The sequence below is a fragment of the Tachyglossus aculeatus genome, chromosome 2, assembly GCF_015852505.1.
Source record: "Tachyglossus aculeatus isolate mTacAcu1 chromosome 2, mTacAcu1.pri, whole genome shotgun sequence".
NCBI lineage: Eukaryota > Metazoa > Chordata > Mammalia > Monotremata > Tachyglossidae > Tachyglossus > Tachyglossus aculeatus.
Genome location: NC_052067.1, coordinates 15,814,577 through 15,827,383, shown reverse-complemented (window position 1 = coordinate 15,827,383; position 12,807 = coordinate 15,814,577). Strand labels below are relative to the sequence as shown.

At 43.8% G+C, this 12,807-nt stretch overlaps 1 protein-coding gene across 2 annotated transcripts in view; it reads left to right on the top strand.

The window, feature by feature from the left end:
• OSBPL3 (oxysterol binding protein like 3) overlaps positions 1 to 12,807 on the top strand; it is a 168,243-nt gene that overhangs the window by 93,052 nt on the left and 62,384 nt on the right. The window contains exons 1-9 of one of the 2 annotated variants that reach the window (XM_038773043.1): positions 1,022 to 1,100; positions 1,424 to 1,540; positions 1,770 to 1,823; positions 2,009 to 2,122; positions 5,526 to 5,693; positions 6,416 to 6,542; positions 8,538 to 8,641; positions 8,800 to 8,892; positions 10,499 to 10,655. In XM_038773043.1, the coding sequence (XP_038628971.1) occupies positions 1,460 to 1,540; positions 1,770 to 1,823; positions 2,009 to 2,122; positions 5,526 to 5,693; positions 6,416 to 6,542; positions 8,538 to 8,641; positions 8,800 to 8,892; positions 10,499 to 10,655 (898 nt within the window). In that variant the 5' untranslated portion in view covers positions 1,022 to 1,100; positions 1,424 to 1,459. Of the gene's footprint in view, positions 1 to 1,021; positions 1,101 to 1,420; positions 1,541 to 1,769; positions 1,824 to 2,008; positions 2,123 to 5,525; positions 5,694 to 6,415; positions 6,543 to 8,537; positions 8,642 to 8,799; positions 8,893 to 10,498; positions 10,656 to 12,807 lie in introns of those variants that run through there. The other variant, XM_038773035.1, reaches the window with a different exon arrangement.

Below are 12,807 nucleotides of genomic sequence, written 5' to 3'. Positions count from 1 at the left end.
TTCCACAACCTCAGAAGGCTAGCCTGCATCTTTTGCCAAATCCAGTCAAGGGGGATGTCAACCAGAGACCCCCAGCAAAATAGCAGGTCATTAGCATCAGGCTGTGGGTTAAAGTCAGATGCGGGTGAGTTCCAGTGCGTTGAATGGGGGAATGAGTAGCTGCCGTCATTGCTATTAGGATGCCCAGAGTAAGTCCCAGTTGGCGCTGTCACTTCAAATTAATGTGCTGTTTGGTTGAAATCTAAGTGGAGAGTTTGGGTGCTCCTGGGCTCGTGGAAAGAGCAGGAGAGCCAGAGCCAGGAGCGTTGCAGGCTAATCCCAGCTCTGCCAGTGTCCTGCTTTGTGACCTTGGATAAGACACTTTAATAATGAATGGCATTTATTAAGCGCTAACTACATGCAAAGCACTGTTCTAAGCGCTGGGGAGGTAACAAGGTGATCAGGTTGTCCCACATGGGGCTCACAGTCTTAATCCCCATTTTACAGATGAGGTAACTGAGGCACAGAGAAGTGAAGTGGCTTGCCCAAAGTCACACAGCAGACAAGTGGCAGAGCTGGGATTTGAATCCATGACCTCTGACTCCAAAGCCCAGGCTCTTTCCCCTGAGCCATGCAGCATTGCCTAGTGACAAGAGCACGGGCTTGGGAATCAGAGGACATGGGTTCTAATTCTGGCTTGGCCACTTGTGTGCCGTGTAACCTTGGGCAAGTCGCTTAACTTCTCCGTGCCTGTTACCTCATCTATAAATGGGAATTAAGACTGGGACAGGGATTTTGTCCAACCTGATTACCTGGTATCTACACCAGAGCTTAGAACAGTGTGTGGCACATAGTAAACATTTCACAAATGTTATTATTCTCCTTCTTATTTCTTTGTTTCCTCATCTGCAAAATGGGGTTCATAGGTACTCCGAGATTGTGAGCCCTGCATGGGACAGGGGTGTGTCTGATCTGAATATTTTGCATCCGTCCTTGTGGATAATGCTGTACAATCCACTCAGTATAATTCCTTTGCACAGGTTCTTGGCCCTCAAGTCCCAGGACGAAGGCTTGTCGCTTGTTCTTGCTGGAGAACTTCAACAACCCCAGCACTTAGCCCGGTGCGTTTGCACAGATAAGCATTCAGTAAATATCATAATTATCATTATTTGCCAGGGAACGGTCTCTCAGAAAATGGGGAGTCGAAGTTCTTTCTCCGACAGAGAGAACAACGAATTTTAGAAAGGGTATGCCTTTTTTCCGATCACATTTGCATCTAATAAAATATACATTTATGAGGCTTAAGGAGGAACTGGAAGCCCTTACGCTGAACTCCCCTCTCCCTCGAACCTAGATGGTAAAGTCAGCTGTAGGGGAAGTGGATATTTTTAATTAAAAACATTAAAAAGAAAGAGATACATATGAATTTTTTTCATTTAAGCAGGACAGCTGGGAAGTAGTGGAGGGACTCCGGGGAAGTATGAATTTTACTCAGGAGCCACCAGAACAGAAGGGATACCTGCTGAAAAAGAGGAAATGGCCCCTCAAAGGCTGGCACAAGGTAAGAAACGAACACGCTTCACGCCGGGGTTTGTCGGTCACTGTGTTTAGCTCATTCCATATCCTGTGCTCTGGGTTGTGAATGTGGATTCTCCCCAAGTATCTATTTGGAGGATGATGCCATCAAAAGGCCAGTCCTGGGAGCAAGAGGGGGACTGCAATTCTTCGGGAGAGAGAGCATGTTTGGGTTTTTTTTTTGCCTCCCAGCGTTTTTCTTTCTCTCGTTGCAGAGATTCTTCTTTTTGGATAAAGGAATTTTGAAGTATGCCAAGAGCCAAGCTGATGTAAGTCCCTATCTGTCCTCATGCCGTAAGGGTGGTTGGGTGGGCTAAGCCCCTGCCAGGGTGGTATTGAAGCCGGGAGGTGGTTCTTGAAGGCGATTTGAACCGAAGAATAATGTCAGAAAGTAATTCAGCACCCTTATTCTGTAAACCGTGGTTTCCTCCCTGTGTTAAATAACATCTTTCAGGTAGAGCGAGAAAAGCTGCACGGATGTATTGATGTCGGGCTCTCGGTGATGTCTGTAAAGAAGTCTTCCAAGTGTATAGATCTCGATACGGAAGAACACATATATCACCTGAAGGTAAGGCTGCTGTCAAGCGAGACTGAGGTGGTGCATGAAACCACTTTTCTGATCTACCTTCTGTTGAGGCAGATGTAGCAGGGAGCCTTGATGTGATTGTGTCTGACTTCCATTAAGTAGTCGTGTTTAGCCTCTACTCTCTGAGTTTCTGAAGGGCTCTACCACCAATCCCCAAATCAGAAAGTGACGCCAAGAACTATTACCTCATTTCTTGGAGTATCAGTAATCTTGATCAGGAAAGCAGTTCCGTGTGCCGGTGGCCAAGAAGCTGGTTAAATCCGGACCCCACCAAATTTCAATCCGACCTATCTTCTGCCTTAACCCCTGACTGCCTGAGGGAGCCGGTCCCTGCCAGATCATGGCAGTCACCACTTTGAGAGCACTTGAGTGCATGATCCCATCCCTGACGAGAATTTGCCAAGGTTCTGGCAAAAACTTGTGTGTGGGGATTATGACGGCAATATTATTGAGGCCGTTACTCTCCCTTACATTACGGTTTCACCAAATCAATCAGTCAATTAGTGGTACTTATTAAGTGCTTGCCGTGTGCAGACCACTGTATTAAACTTTGGGGCGAGTACAATATTATACAGTTGGCAGACATGGTCTCTTCCCAAGCGAGCCCACAGTCTACAGTCAGGATATCAACCCTTTTTTATTTCCTAGGAAGAGAGTAAATACTCCTTGCTTATCGAACACACACTGCTGCAGCACCTTAGATTGTTTAAAAGGAAATTTGAACTTCGCTGTGGACTGTAAGCTCATTGTGGTCAAGGATTGTGTCTTCAAGCTCCTTGTTGTATTTTCTCTAGTGCTTAGTACAGTGCTCTGCACAGAGTAAGCACTCAGTGAGAAGCAGTGTGGCCTAGTGGATAGAGCCTGAGCCTAAGAGTCAGAAGTCTTCTAGACTGTGAGCCCGCTGTTGGATAGGGACCATCTCTATATGTAGCCAACTTGTACTTCCCAAGCACTTAGTACAGTGCTCTGCTCACAGTAAACGCTCAATAAATACGATTGAATGAATGAAAGGACATGGGTTCTAATCCTGGCTGTTCCACTTGTCTGCTGTGATCTTGAACAAGTCACTTCACGTCTCTGTGCCTCAGTTACCTCATCTGTAAAATGGGGATTATGATTGTGAGCCCACGTGGGACAGGGACTGTGTCCAACCTGATTAACTTGCATCTACCCCAGTGCTTAGTACAGTGTCTGGCACATAGTACGCACTTAACAAATACCATTGAAAAGAATACCATTCATTGTCAAACCAGATCAGAGCTAGGTTGTGGTTGACAAGTTGTGAATTATTTTCATTAAGTGGGATAAGGTGCCCGGATCTGTCTTTGCCTTTCTCTATCTCTCTGTCTTTTAATGAATATAAAAAGGGGCGAGAGTGAGCTTGCTTCATGTGGAGGCTTTTATTGCGAAGAGGCTTAGGAGGTTAGATGAGTGCAGAGAGCGTGACCCGATCAACATTGCGCTATAAAATGCCTCCTAAATACTGTACTTATCTGGGGGCTAAAATGCCTTTTGTGAAATGATCAGGTCCATATCTCCAGTAGAGTACATAATTAGGTAGTTTGGGGATGTGTGGGGAGAATATGTGCACTTGGACACACTACTTCTTTCTGAAATGACAGCCTGATTGTGGCGTGAACCTTTGTCAAAAACATTCGAGCAGTGTTCTTAAAATATGGCTCCTGTCAGTTTGTCACTGTATATTTTGTTGCCCCATTGTGACACGAGTCAAGGTGGGCAGAAAGTCAAACTGTTTTTTTCACTGTAAATTTTCACTGGTCTAAGGCATTTGTAGTGGCTTGCATAGTAATGCTCAGATTTTCCTTACACGGGGAATGTGGGTACACCATCAAAAGCAGCAATAGAAGAGATGTTTTGTTTATCTCCCCCTTCTAGACTGTGAGCCCATTGTTGGGTAGGGACTGTCTCTATATGTTGCCGATTTGTACTTCCCAAGCGCTTAGTACAGTGCTCTGTGCACAGTAAGCGCTCAATAAATACGATTGATTGAATGAATGAATGAATGAAATATGTTATATTGAAATTCCAAAGATGCCTGTTGAGGTCAGTCGTTGCTTCCCAGCTAGTGTACTGAAGCTGTGGAAGCAGATCCCGGCTGGGACAGGAAACTAACCATCAGGACGCTGCATGTTGGGGAAGTCCCTTTAGACTGTAAGCTCATTGTGGGCAGGGAATGCGTGTGTTTATTGTTACATTGCATTCTCCCAAGCACTTAGTACAGTGCTCTGCACACAGTAAGTGCTCAGTAAATAGGATTGACTGACTGAAGTGGGACCCAGCAATGCCCAGGACTGAGCAGGGAGGAGGAGGAAGAATAAGAGGAGAAGGAGGAGGGGCAGGGTGACCTAGAAGAGACAAGTGGATCTCCTAGATGTTGGGAAGGGAGATGGGCTGATGCGTGCCCCAAGAACTGGCTCCGTTCCCCCTCTGTGCCAGTAGTGTTCATGAGACCCACTTGCTTCCTCAGAGTCCGACAGCTGTTACTTCCTCAATACCTCAGCCTTGGCCGTTCCCATAGGGCTTAATGCTCCCAACCTACAGACTGCCTTTTCCTTGTTCCCACTCCCACCTGGTCCAGGGGTCGTGACGGGAGAGAAACTACACTGTAAGCTCGTTGTGGGCAGGGAACGTTTCTACGAACTCTGTTATTGTATTCTCCCAAGCGCTTACTACAGGGCTGTTCACACCGGAAGCGCTCAAGAAATACAATTGATCGACTGAGTGAGAGAGAGATGTGGTTGAGGCATTCTCATTCTCACCGGTTGTCCAACCACGAAGGGACCTTCCTGACAGCCTGAGTCTGCAGAGCCTTCAGTTTCCTCTCCACTGGGAGTTGAGCTGTAGTACGAGATTCCAGTGAGTGGATCCGTCCACTGGATGCCAGGGAAGAAGTCCATCCTAACGAATCATATCCCCGGGTTGCAGGGACACAAATAACGGAGAAGGCAGAAAGGATGAAGAGGCAAAAGCCTGGGAAAAGGAAAAAGAAGAGCTAGGAAAACTGCTCATGGCACTGATAACCACCAAACTAGTGGCATGTAATGTACTAGCAATGAATTACCATTCAATTTGTTTAATTTCTTAATAGAGGGCAATTTTGTTTTAATAGTCATCCTCACATTACGCTTTGGTCTTCAGTACTGTGTTCCCAAAAGCTAGCTCATTGAAACACATCTCGGGAAAGTTCCATTCCGTGCCCTGCCAAGATTTCAGCTGGCAGCGGAGGTATGCAATGCACTTAAAGAGGAAGATGGGGGTGTCCCCCAAGGGTAGCGTAAATTTGATTAGTAATTTTGGATTGCAGACCAGTGACTCTTTAGTTCGCGTCATTCTATAGTTTAAAACTCAAATTACTGTATTTCAGGTGAAATCTGAAGAAGTCTTTGATGAATGGGTGGCCAAGCTTCGCCACCACCGAGTGTATCGTCAAAACGAAATTGCCATGTTTCCACTGGATGTCAACCATTTTTTCCCAGGATCCACAGTCACGGACTCTGCACCTGGAATGTTTGATTCTGTTTCAAGTAGAAAGGTTAATAAGCTTGATGGAAATGATGAATTTAGGAGCCTGCATGAGAGGAGACTTCTAGACCGTGAGCCCGTGTTGGGTTTTGGGTTAGGTAGGGATTGTCTCTCTCTGTTGCCTAATTGTACTTTTCAAGCGCTTAGTACAGTGTTCTGCGCATAGTATGCGCTCAGTAAATACGATTGAATGAGAGAGAGAGAGAGGAGAGATTCAACTTTGGGAAGCAAGGATGGAGTTGCATAGTCTGCATTGTAGCCTTACTAGAAAAAGGAATGAGGGATGCTGGCATTAGCACTTAGCAAATACCACTATTAATATTACTATTATATTTTATTGGAGCTGCATTTGTTCTTGCACGAGGGCTAGGGTCAGCAGTGATCGGAATAAAGGAGTGATATGTAGAAAAGGGGGTCCTCCCTCCTGCCTGCAACTTCAACCAGTTTGAATACGTGGCCTCTGTGTGTGATGGTTTAACTGCAGTAGTCTCAAAAAGCTGTAGAGGAGTTGAAGGGCTTTCTAAAGTATCAGCTGTTGTAGAAACCAAAGTTCGCCACCCCAGTCTTGTGATGAATTAAGAGGCACACTGACTCGACTCAGTCTCACACTTCAGCGTGAGGGTGAGCCATGCGAATTATTTCCATTATAGGCTGAGCTAATGTGTTATCTTTTCAACCAAAGCACTCCCTTTGTGAATAGAAACATCTGTTCCTCTTTGGGGTGGGGCACAGGGGAGCAGTCTGTCTAAGCAGAATTCGGTGCAAACTGGAAGTGGTTTCTCATTTGCTTGTGCAAGTGGGGAGACCAGGATTCCCCTTTGGCTGCAGTCTTCGGAGGACATGGACAAATGCTCAAAAGGTAGTGATATGGAAAATTTCTCATCTGTCTCTTTCTTGTTTTTAACTTGGATGTGAGTTCCCCTCTCTTCTTACTCCCCCACATGTACTTACCGTCTGTGTTTTGTGTCCTGAGAGACTGAAGTCATTCTCTCCTGCCAAATGCAAATAGTGCCATCCCCATGATAATGCCAGCAGTGCCACTTTCAGAGACTGTGAGCCCTGCGGGGGACAGGGACTATGTCCAACCCAATTTGTATCCACCCCAGCACCCAGTACAGTGCCTGGCACATAATTGCTTAACAAATACCATAATTATTGTTATCTACCGTAGTCACAAAAACTGCCCCGAAGAAGGGACGGGTTCTCAATTCCTTTAGTGTCCCCACGGAAATAACCAACTAAATCTGGGATTTATATGCTGGTCCCCTAATGTAGATCCAGGAGACTTGGTTCCACACAGGCAGAGGAGAATCACTGTAGTCATCATTCATCTCAGATATAATAGAGACGACCAAGATTTAACAGTGTCCTGATCCCATCATCAAGATCCTGGGTTCTACACAAAAGAATGGGGCCCATTCCAACAGAACAAATGTGCACCCCAATCTCCCCTCTCTTTCATCTATCCATACGTATGTACCCCCATTCAATTTAATTAGCATTCACTAATCAGTTGTATTTGAGTGCTTACTGTGTGCACTGTACTAAGTGCTTGGGAGAGAGCAGTATAACAAACAGAATTGGGAGGCAAGTTCCCTGCCCACAAGGAGCTAAAGTCTTTCTACAAGAATTTGTTGCATAATCTGGGAAGAACTGGAGCAGTCCTTCCCCATTCCCTTCTAGACTGTAAGCTCATTGTGGGCAGGGAATGTGTCAACCAGCTCTATAAAGTTACATATCTGTAACTTTAGACTGTGAGCCCACTGTTGGGTAGGGACTGTCTCTATATGTTGCCAACTTGTACTTCCCAAGCGCTTAGTACAGTGCTCTGCACACAGTAAGCGCTCAATAAATACGATTGATGATGATGATATCTGTAATTTATATTAATGTCCTTCTCCCCATATAGACTGCAAGCTGGTTGTGGTCAGAGAATGTGTTTGCTGTATTATTGTAGTGTATTCTCCCGAGTGTTTAGTACAGTGCCTTGCACAGAGTAATAATAATAATAATAATAATAACAACAATGGTGTTAAGTGCTTACTATGTGCCAGGCACTCTACTAAGTGCTGGGGTGGATACAAGCAAATCAGGTTGGACAAAGTCCCAGTCCCACATGGGGCTCAGTCTCAATCTCCATTTTACAGGTGAGGTAACTGAGACCCAAAGAATAATAATAATGATGGTATTTGTTAAGCGCTAACTATGTGCAAAGCACTGTTCTTAGCGCTGGGGAGGTTACAAGGTGATCAGGTTGTCCCATGGGGTGCTCACAGTTTTAATCCCCATTTTCCAGATGAGGTAACTGAGGCCCAGAGAAGTGAAGTGACTTGCCCAAAGTCACCCACCCAGCTGACAGTTGGCGGAGCTGGGATTTGAACCCATGACCTCTGACTCCAAAGCCCAGGCTCTTTCCACTGAGCCACGCTGCTTCTCTGATGTGACTTGCCTAAGGTCACTCAGAAGACACGTGGCAGAGCTGGGATTAGAGCCGATGACCTTCTGACTCCCAGGACCTCGGCCTGTCCACTATGCCACGCTGCTTAATGTGATTGATTAAATTATACACTTCCAAGCACTTATTACAGTGCTCAGTAAATACCATTGATTGATAATAGGCACAGTACGGTGGGTAAGGGGTATTCATTACAGAGACAACCTGCTCCCTGTCTACAAGGCTTACCATCTACTGTACGCTAGCCAAACCAAAGCAATGTCTTTCCTACTACATCCATTTAAAGTCCTTCAATCCATCAGTGGTGTTTTATTGAGCACTGTACTATGTGCTGAGCACTGTACTAAGCACTTGGGCAAGTGCAGTGCAGGTCATAACACTGTTTCCTCATTCCAACAGATCTGACCCACTGCCAGGCCTATTTGCAGGAAATGAGCCAGCTGTTACAGAGCATGGAAGTTCTTCACAGGACCTATTCCGCACCTGCTATAAATGTCATACAGGTCAGAGGACTTCCTTGCTCTTACCAACTCGTGGTTTTTTGTGCTGCTCCTCTCTCCAAATACTTGATGAGTTCCCCATTCCCTCAGGAAAGGAATGAGATGAAAATACTCATGGTTGCTTCTCACTTGTTCCTTTTTCTGCCTGTATCATAATGAAGGGTGGAGCTTTTGAAAGTCCCAAGAAGGATAAGCGATCACAAAGGAAGTGGAGGTCGAGAGCAATTGGGAAGGATGCTAAAGGGACCCTGCAGGTAAAACCTAAATCCCCTCTCACATGGTTCGCTCCTTCTTAACGCTACTTGCACTCTATGGAATAGATGCCTTCTTTGCTGTGTTTCTCACTGAAAGAAATAGAATTATGTGAAACTTTTTGTGATACAAATGGAGAAGTGACAAAATGGCAAACTCTGTAGTGATTAACCCCTACCTTGCATTCCTAAAGAGAGTCTTTTTGGTTTCTTTCTTTTTTCTCCCCTCTGGGTAGAGCTGGGCTTTGGGCGATATTAAGTTTTTTCCAGGGTTGTTTGGGTTTCTTTTCCATTAAACTGCCTGACTGATACTGGGGTAATATTTAGAGAGACCGAAGACGTTCCTGCGAGTGTAATTCTTCTTCCCTTCTCTGTCTTAATCAAAATCTAGTTCCCTGCTTGAGGGCTAAACCTGTACTGTGGGGTTGGTGGTAAACTCGTTTTGACTATGCTGGTGCTGATTATGTTGGTCTACAGTAGTGCTCTGAAATCAGCTTCCTCTTTTTAGCATGCAAGTAATGTGACCTCTCGCTCCCTCCCATAGGCCTCTATCAGCCGTTAGTGCCTCACGGCCATAGCAGTCCTCCACTAACAAACTGATTATTCCTGAGGCAAAGCTCGTTCTTTTTTCAGAGTCCTCGGTAGCAGAACATACGCAGGCAAAACCAGCTTATAGCAAAGAACAGAACCAGGAAAGAGCTTTGAAATATTGGTGTATCTTTTTTTTTAACGTTCAAATTCCGTCCCGTAATAGAAATGTACGCTTCCTGCGCCAACATATTAAAAATGATCTTCTTGAGAAAATGCAGATTGGCCGTAAAGAGTCCTTCTACTCCAGTCTGTTATGTTTTTATGGTCCAGATACCAGGTGACAGTGCACAATAATAGCACAACAGTTTTAGATGTGTTTTTGCAGCCTCTTACAACTATTTCCATAATTCCAGTTTCTCTCAAAATACATATGACTCCTGGTTTTTTTTTTTGAATTTTACAGTAAGCTCTTCAAAGCTCTTGATGGTTTTAATACAGTTTGAGAAGCAGCGTAGCCTAGTGATAAGAGCGTGGGCTTGGGAGTCAGAGGTCTTGGGTTCTAATCCAGGCTCTGCCTCTTGTGTGCTGTGTGACCTTGGGCAAGCCACTTACATTCTCTGTGCCTCAGTTACCTCATCTGTAAAATAGGGATTAAGGCTGTGAGCCCCACGTGGGACAACCTGATTACCTTGTATCTCCCCCTGTGCTTACAACAGTGCTTGGCACGTAGTAAGTGCCTGACAGATACCATTATTATTATTATTATTATACAATTATTTTGTGCATGTGTGTAGTCATCCAGAAGACCAATGCAATTTCTAGCTAAATTTTTTATTCTATGCTATCATCATCATCATCTTCAATGGTGTTTCTCGAACACTTACTTTGTGCCAAGCACTTTTCTAAGAGCCTGGGAGAGAACAATACAAGAAGAGCTGGTAGACACATTCCCTGCCCTCAACTTAAAATTTGACAGACTTTAAAGTTCTAGCTGTTGTTGCCTTAAGGATATTTCTCTTCTTGTCTCTTAGGTCCCTCCTGTTGGTGCCTTAAGGATATTTCTCTTCTTGTCTCTTAGGTCCCTCCAGTCTACTCTGGCCTAGTGAGACTCCACGCTTCCAATCCTAATTTATCAACACTAGACTTTGGAGAGGAGAAAAATTATTCCGATGGCTCTGAAACCTCAACAGAATTCTCTAAAATGCAAGAGGATTTGTGTCATATTGCACACAAAGGTAAAGTGTGGTTTTCTCCTCCTTGAGTTTGTTGTAACTTAAAGATGGATCTGAGAAGTAATAGCTAATTTCCTCGACGGACTTTAATTGTTGCAGCTTTATATAATTTGTCCTGAGGTGCATTGATAATAATAATAATAATAATGATGGCAATTGTTAAGCGCTTACTATGTGCAAAGCACTGTTCTAATCACTGGGGGGGGATACAAGATGATCAGGTTGTCCCACGTGGGGCTCTCAGTCTTAATCCCCATTTTACACATGAGGTAATGAGGCTCAGAGAAGTTACGTGACTAAAATGTATTTATTGAGTGCTTACTGTGTACAGAGCACTGTACTAAGCACTTGGAAAGTTCAGTATAACAATAGAGACAATCCCTGCCCACAACAGCTTTACAATCCAGGGTCATTGTCAAATATCAAACCGATCAGCTTCTGCTTTACTAAATTGATTTGGTTATTCCTTCTAGATTGTAATTGTGTTGAGCTTCCTTAGTTTATCTGTCATCTTATTCTGGACTTTTCTCATTTTAATCCAGTCCCCACCACATGTGAAGCAACATAGCCCAGTGGTTGGAGGTTTTCTAGTTCCTGCCTCATAGTTTACAACTATTGTACTGTCTTATCAAAAATAAATCCCAAGTAGTGGCTTTATAATGCAACATATATAATATATAATAATAATAATAATAATAATAATAATAATTTTATAATATATAGTTTACATTATAAAGCCACTACTTGGGATTTATTTTTGATAAAGTGGTGAAAAAGTTTTAAACTATATGTATATATATAGTTTATATATATAGTTAAACTATAGTTAAACTATCTATATAGTTTATATATATATACATATATATATATGTATATATATATAAAATCTGGCAATTGCCATTCTGAGCTTCTGTCTTAAAAGGTCTATTCTTTTGGGGGCTAGTTGATTTTAGGGGAGGGTTAATGCTAAGTGCAAAGAGAAGTAAAATTAGCAGCAACCTTTGAAAAGTTTGTTCCTTCTTAAATAATTGTGTCAGCTTCCCAGAATACTCAGGAATGCATGACTAAACAGTAAGGATACATCCAGATTAAGGATATGCAAATGTGTCCCAAATCTCCTCTCTGTTTCCTGCCTTTTGAAAACGAACATAAACAGTGGCTTCCATTAAATGCCCTGCTTTCTCGAACATGATTTATGAGCTCTTCCTTTGGGCTGGGGTGCTTAAAAAGCAACTTAAGATTTTAATTGCTGGTTCTGTGGTCTTTTGTCAGTCTCCTGAACCTTTGTGAGAGATTAGTATAATGTCATTGGAAGCATGAGGATTGGGGATTTGAGTGTCCTGTGCCTCCTCTATGACCTAGAGTAATAATAATAATTATGATATTTGGTAAGTGCTTACTATTTGCCAAGCACTGTTCTAAGCACTGAGGTAGATACGGGGTAATCAGGTTGTTCATTCATTCATTCAATCAGTGTGTGCAGAGCACTATACTAAGCGCTTGGGAGGTACAAGTCGGCAACATATAGAGACGGTCCCTACCCAACAGTGGGCTCACAGTCTAGAAGGGGGAGACAGAGAACAAAACAAAACATATTAACAAAATAAAATAACTCATATTAACAAAATAATATAAATAGAATAGCTATGTACAAATAAAATAAATAAATAGAGTAATAAATCCGTACAAACATATATACATATATGCAGGTGCTGTGGGGAGGGGAAGGAGGGGGCTCAGTCTGGGAAGGCCTCTTGGAGGAGGTGAGCTCTCAATAGGGCTTTGAAGGGAGTTGTCCCATGTGGGGCTCCCAGTCTTAATCTCCATTTTACAGATGCGGTAACTGAGGCCCAGAGAAGTTAAGTGGCTTGCCCAAGGTCACACAGAAGACAAGTGGCAGAACAGGGATTAGAACCTACATCCTCTTACTCCCAAGCCAGTGCTCTTTCCACTGAGCCATGCTGCTTCCTCAGTACTGAGGAAGCATCAGATATCAGTGAGCGCATGCTCATTCTTCTAGCTCTCAGCTTCTACCTCATTATTGATGCTCTTGTTCATTGCCCATGCCAGCTGTTTCAGACTATTAATTCCCTCCTCAAACCTCCCATCGCCCTGCTTCTCCCACCTCTTGCCCCTGATGACCTCACCATCGACT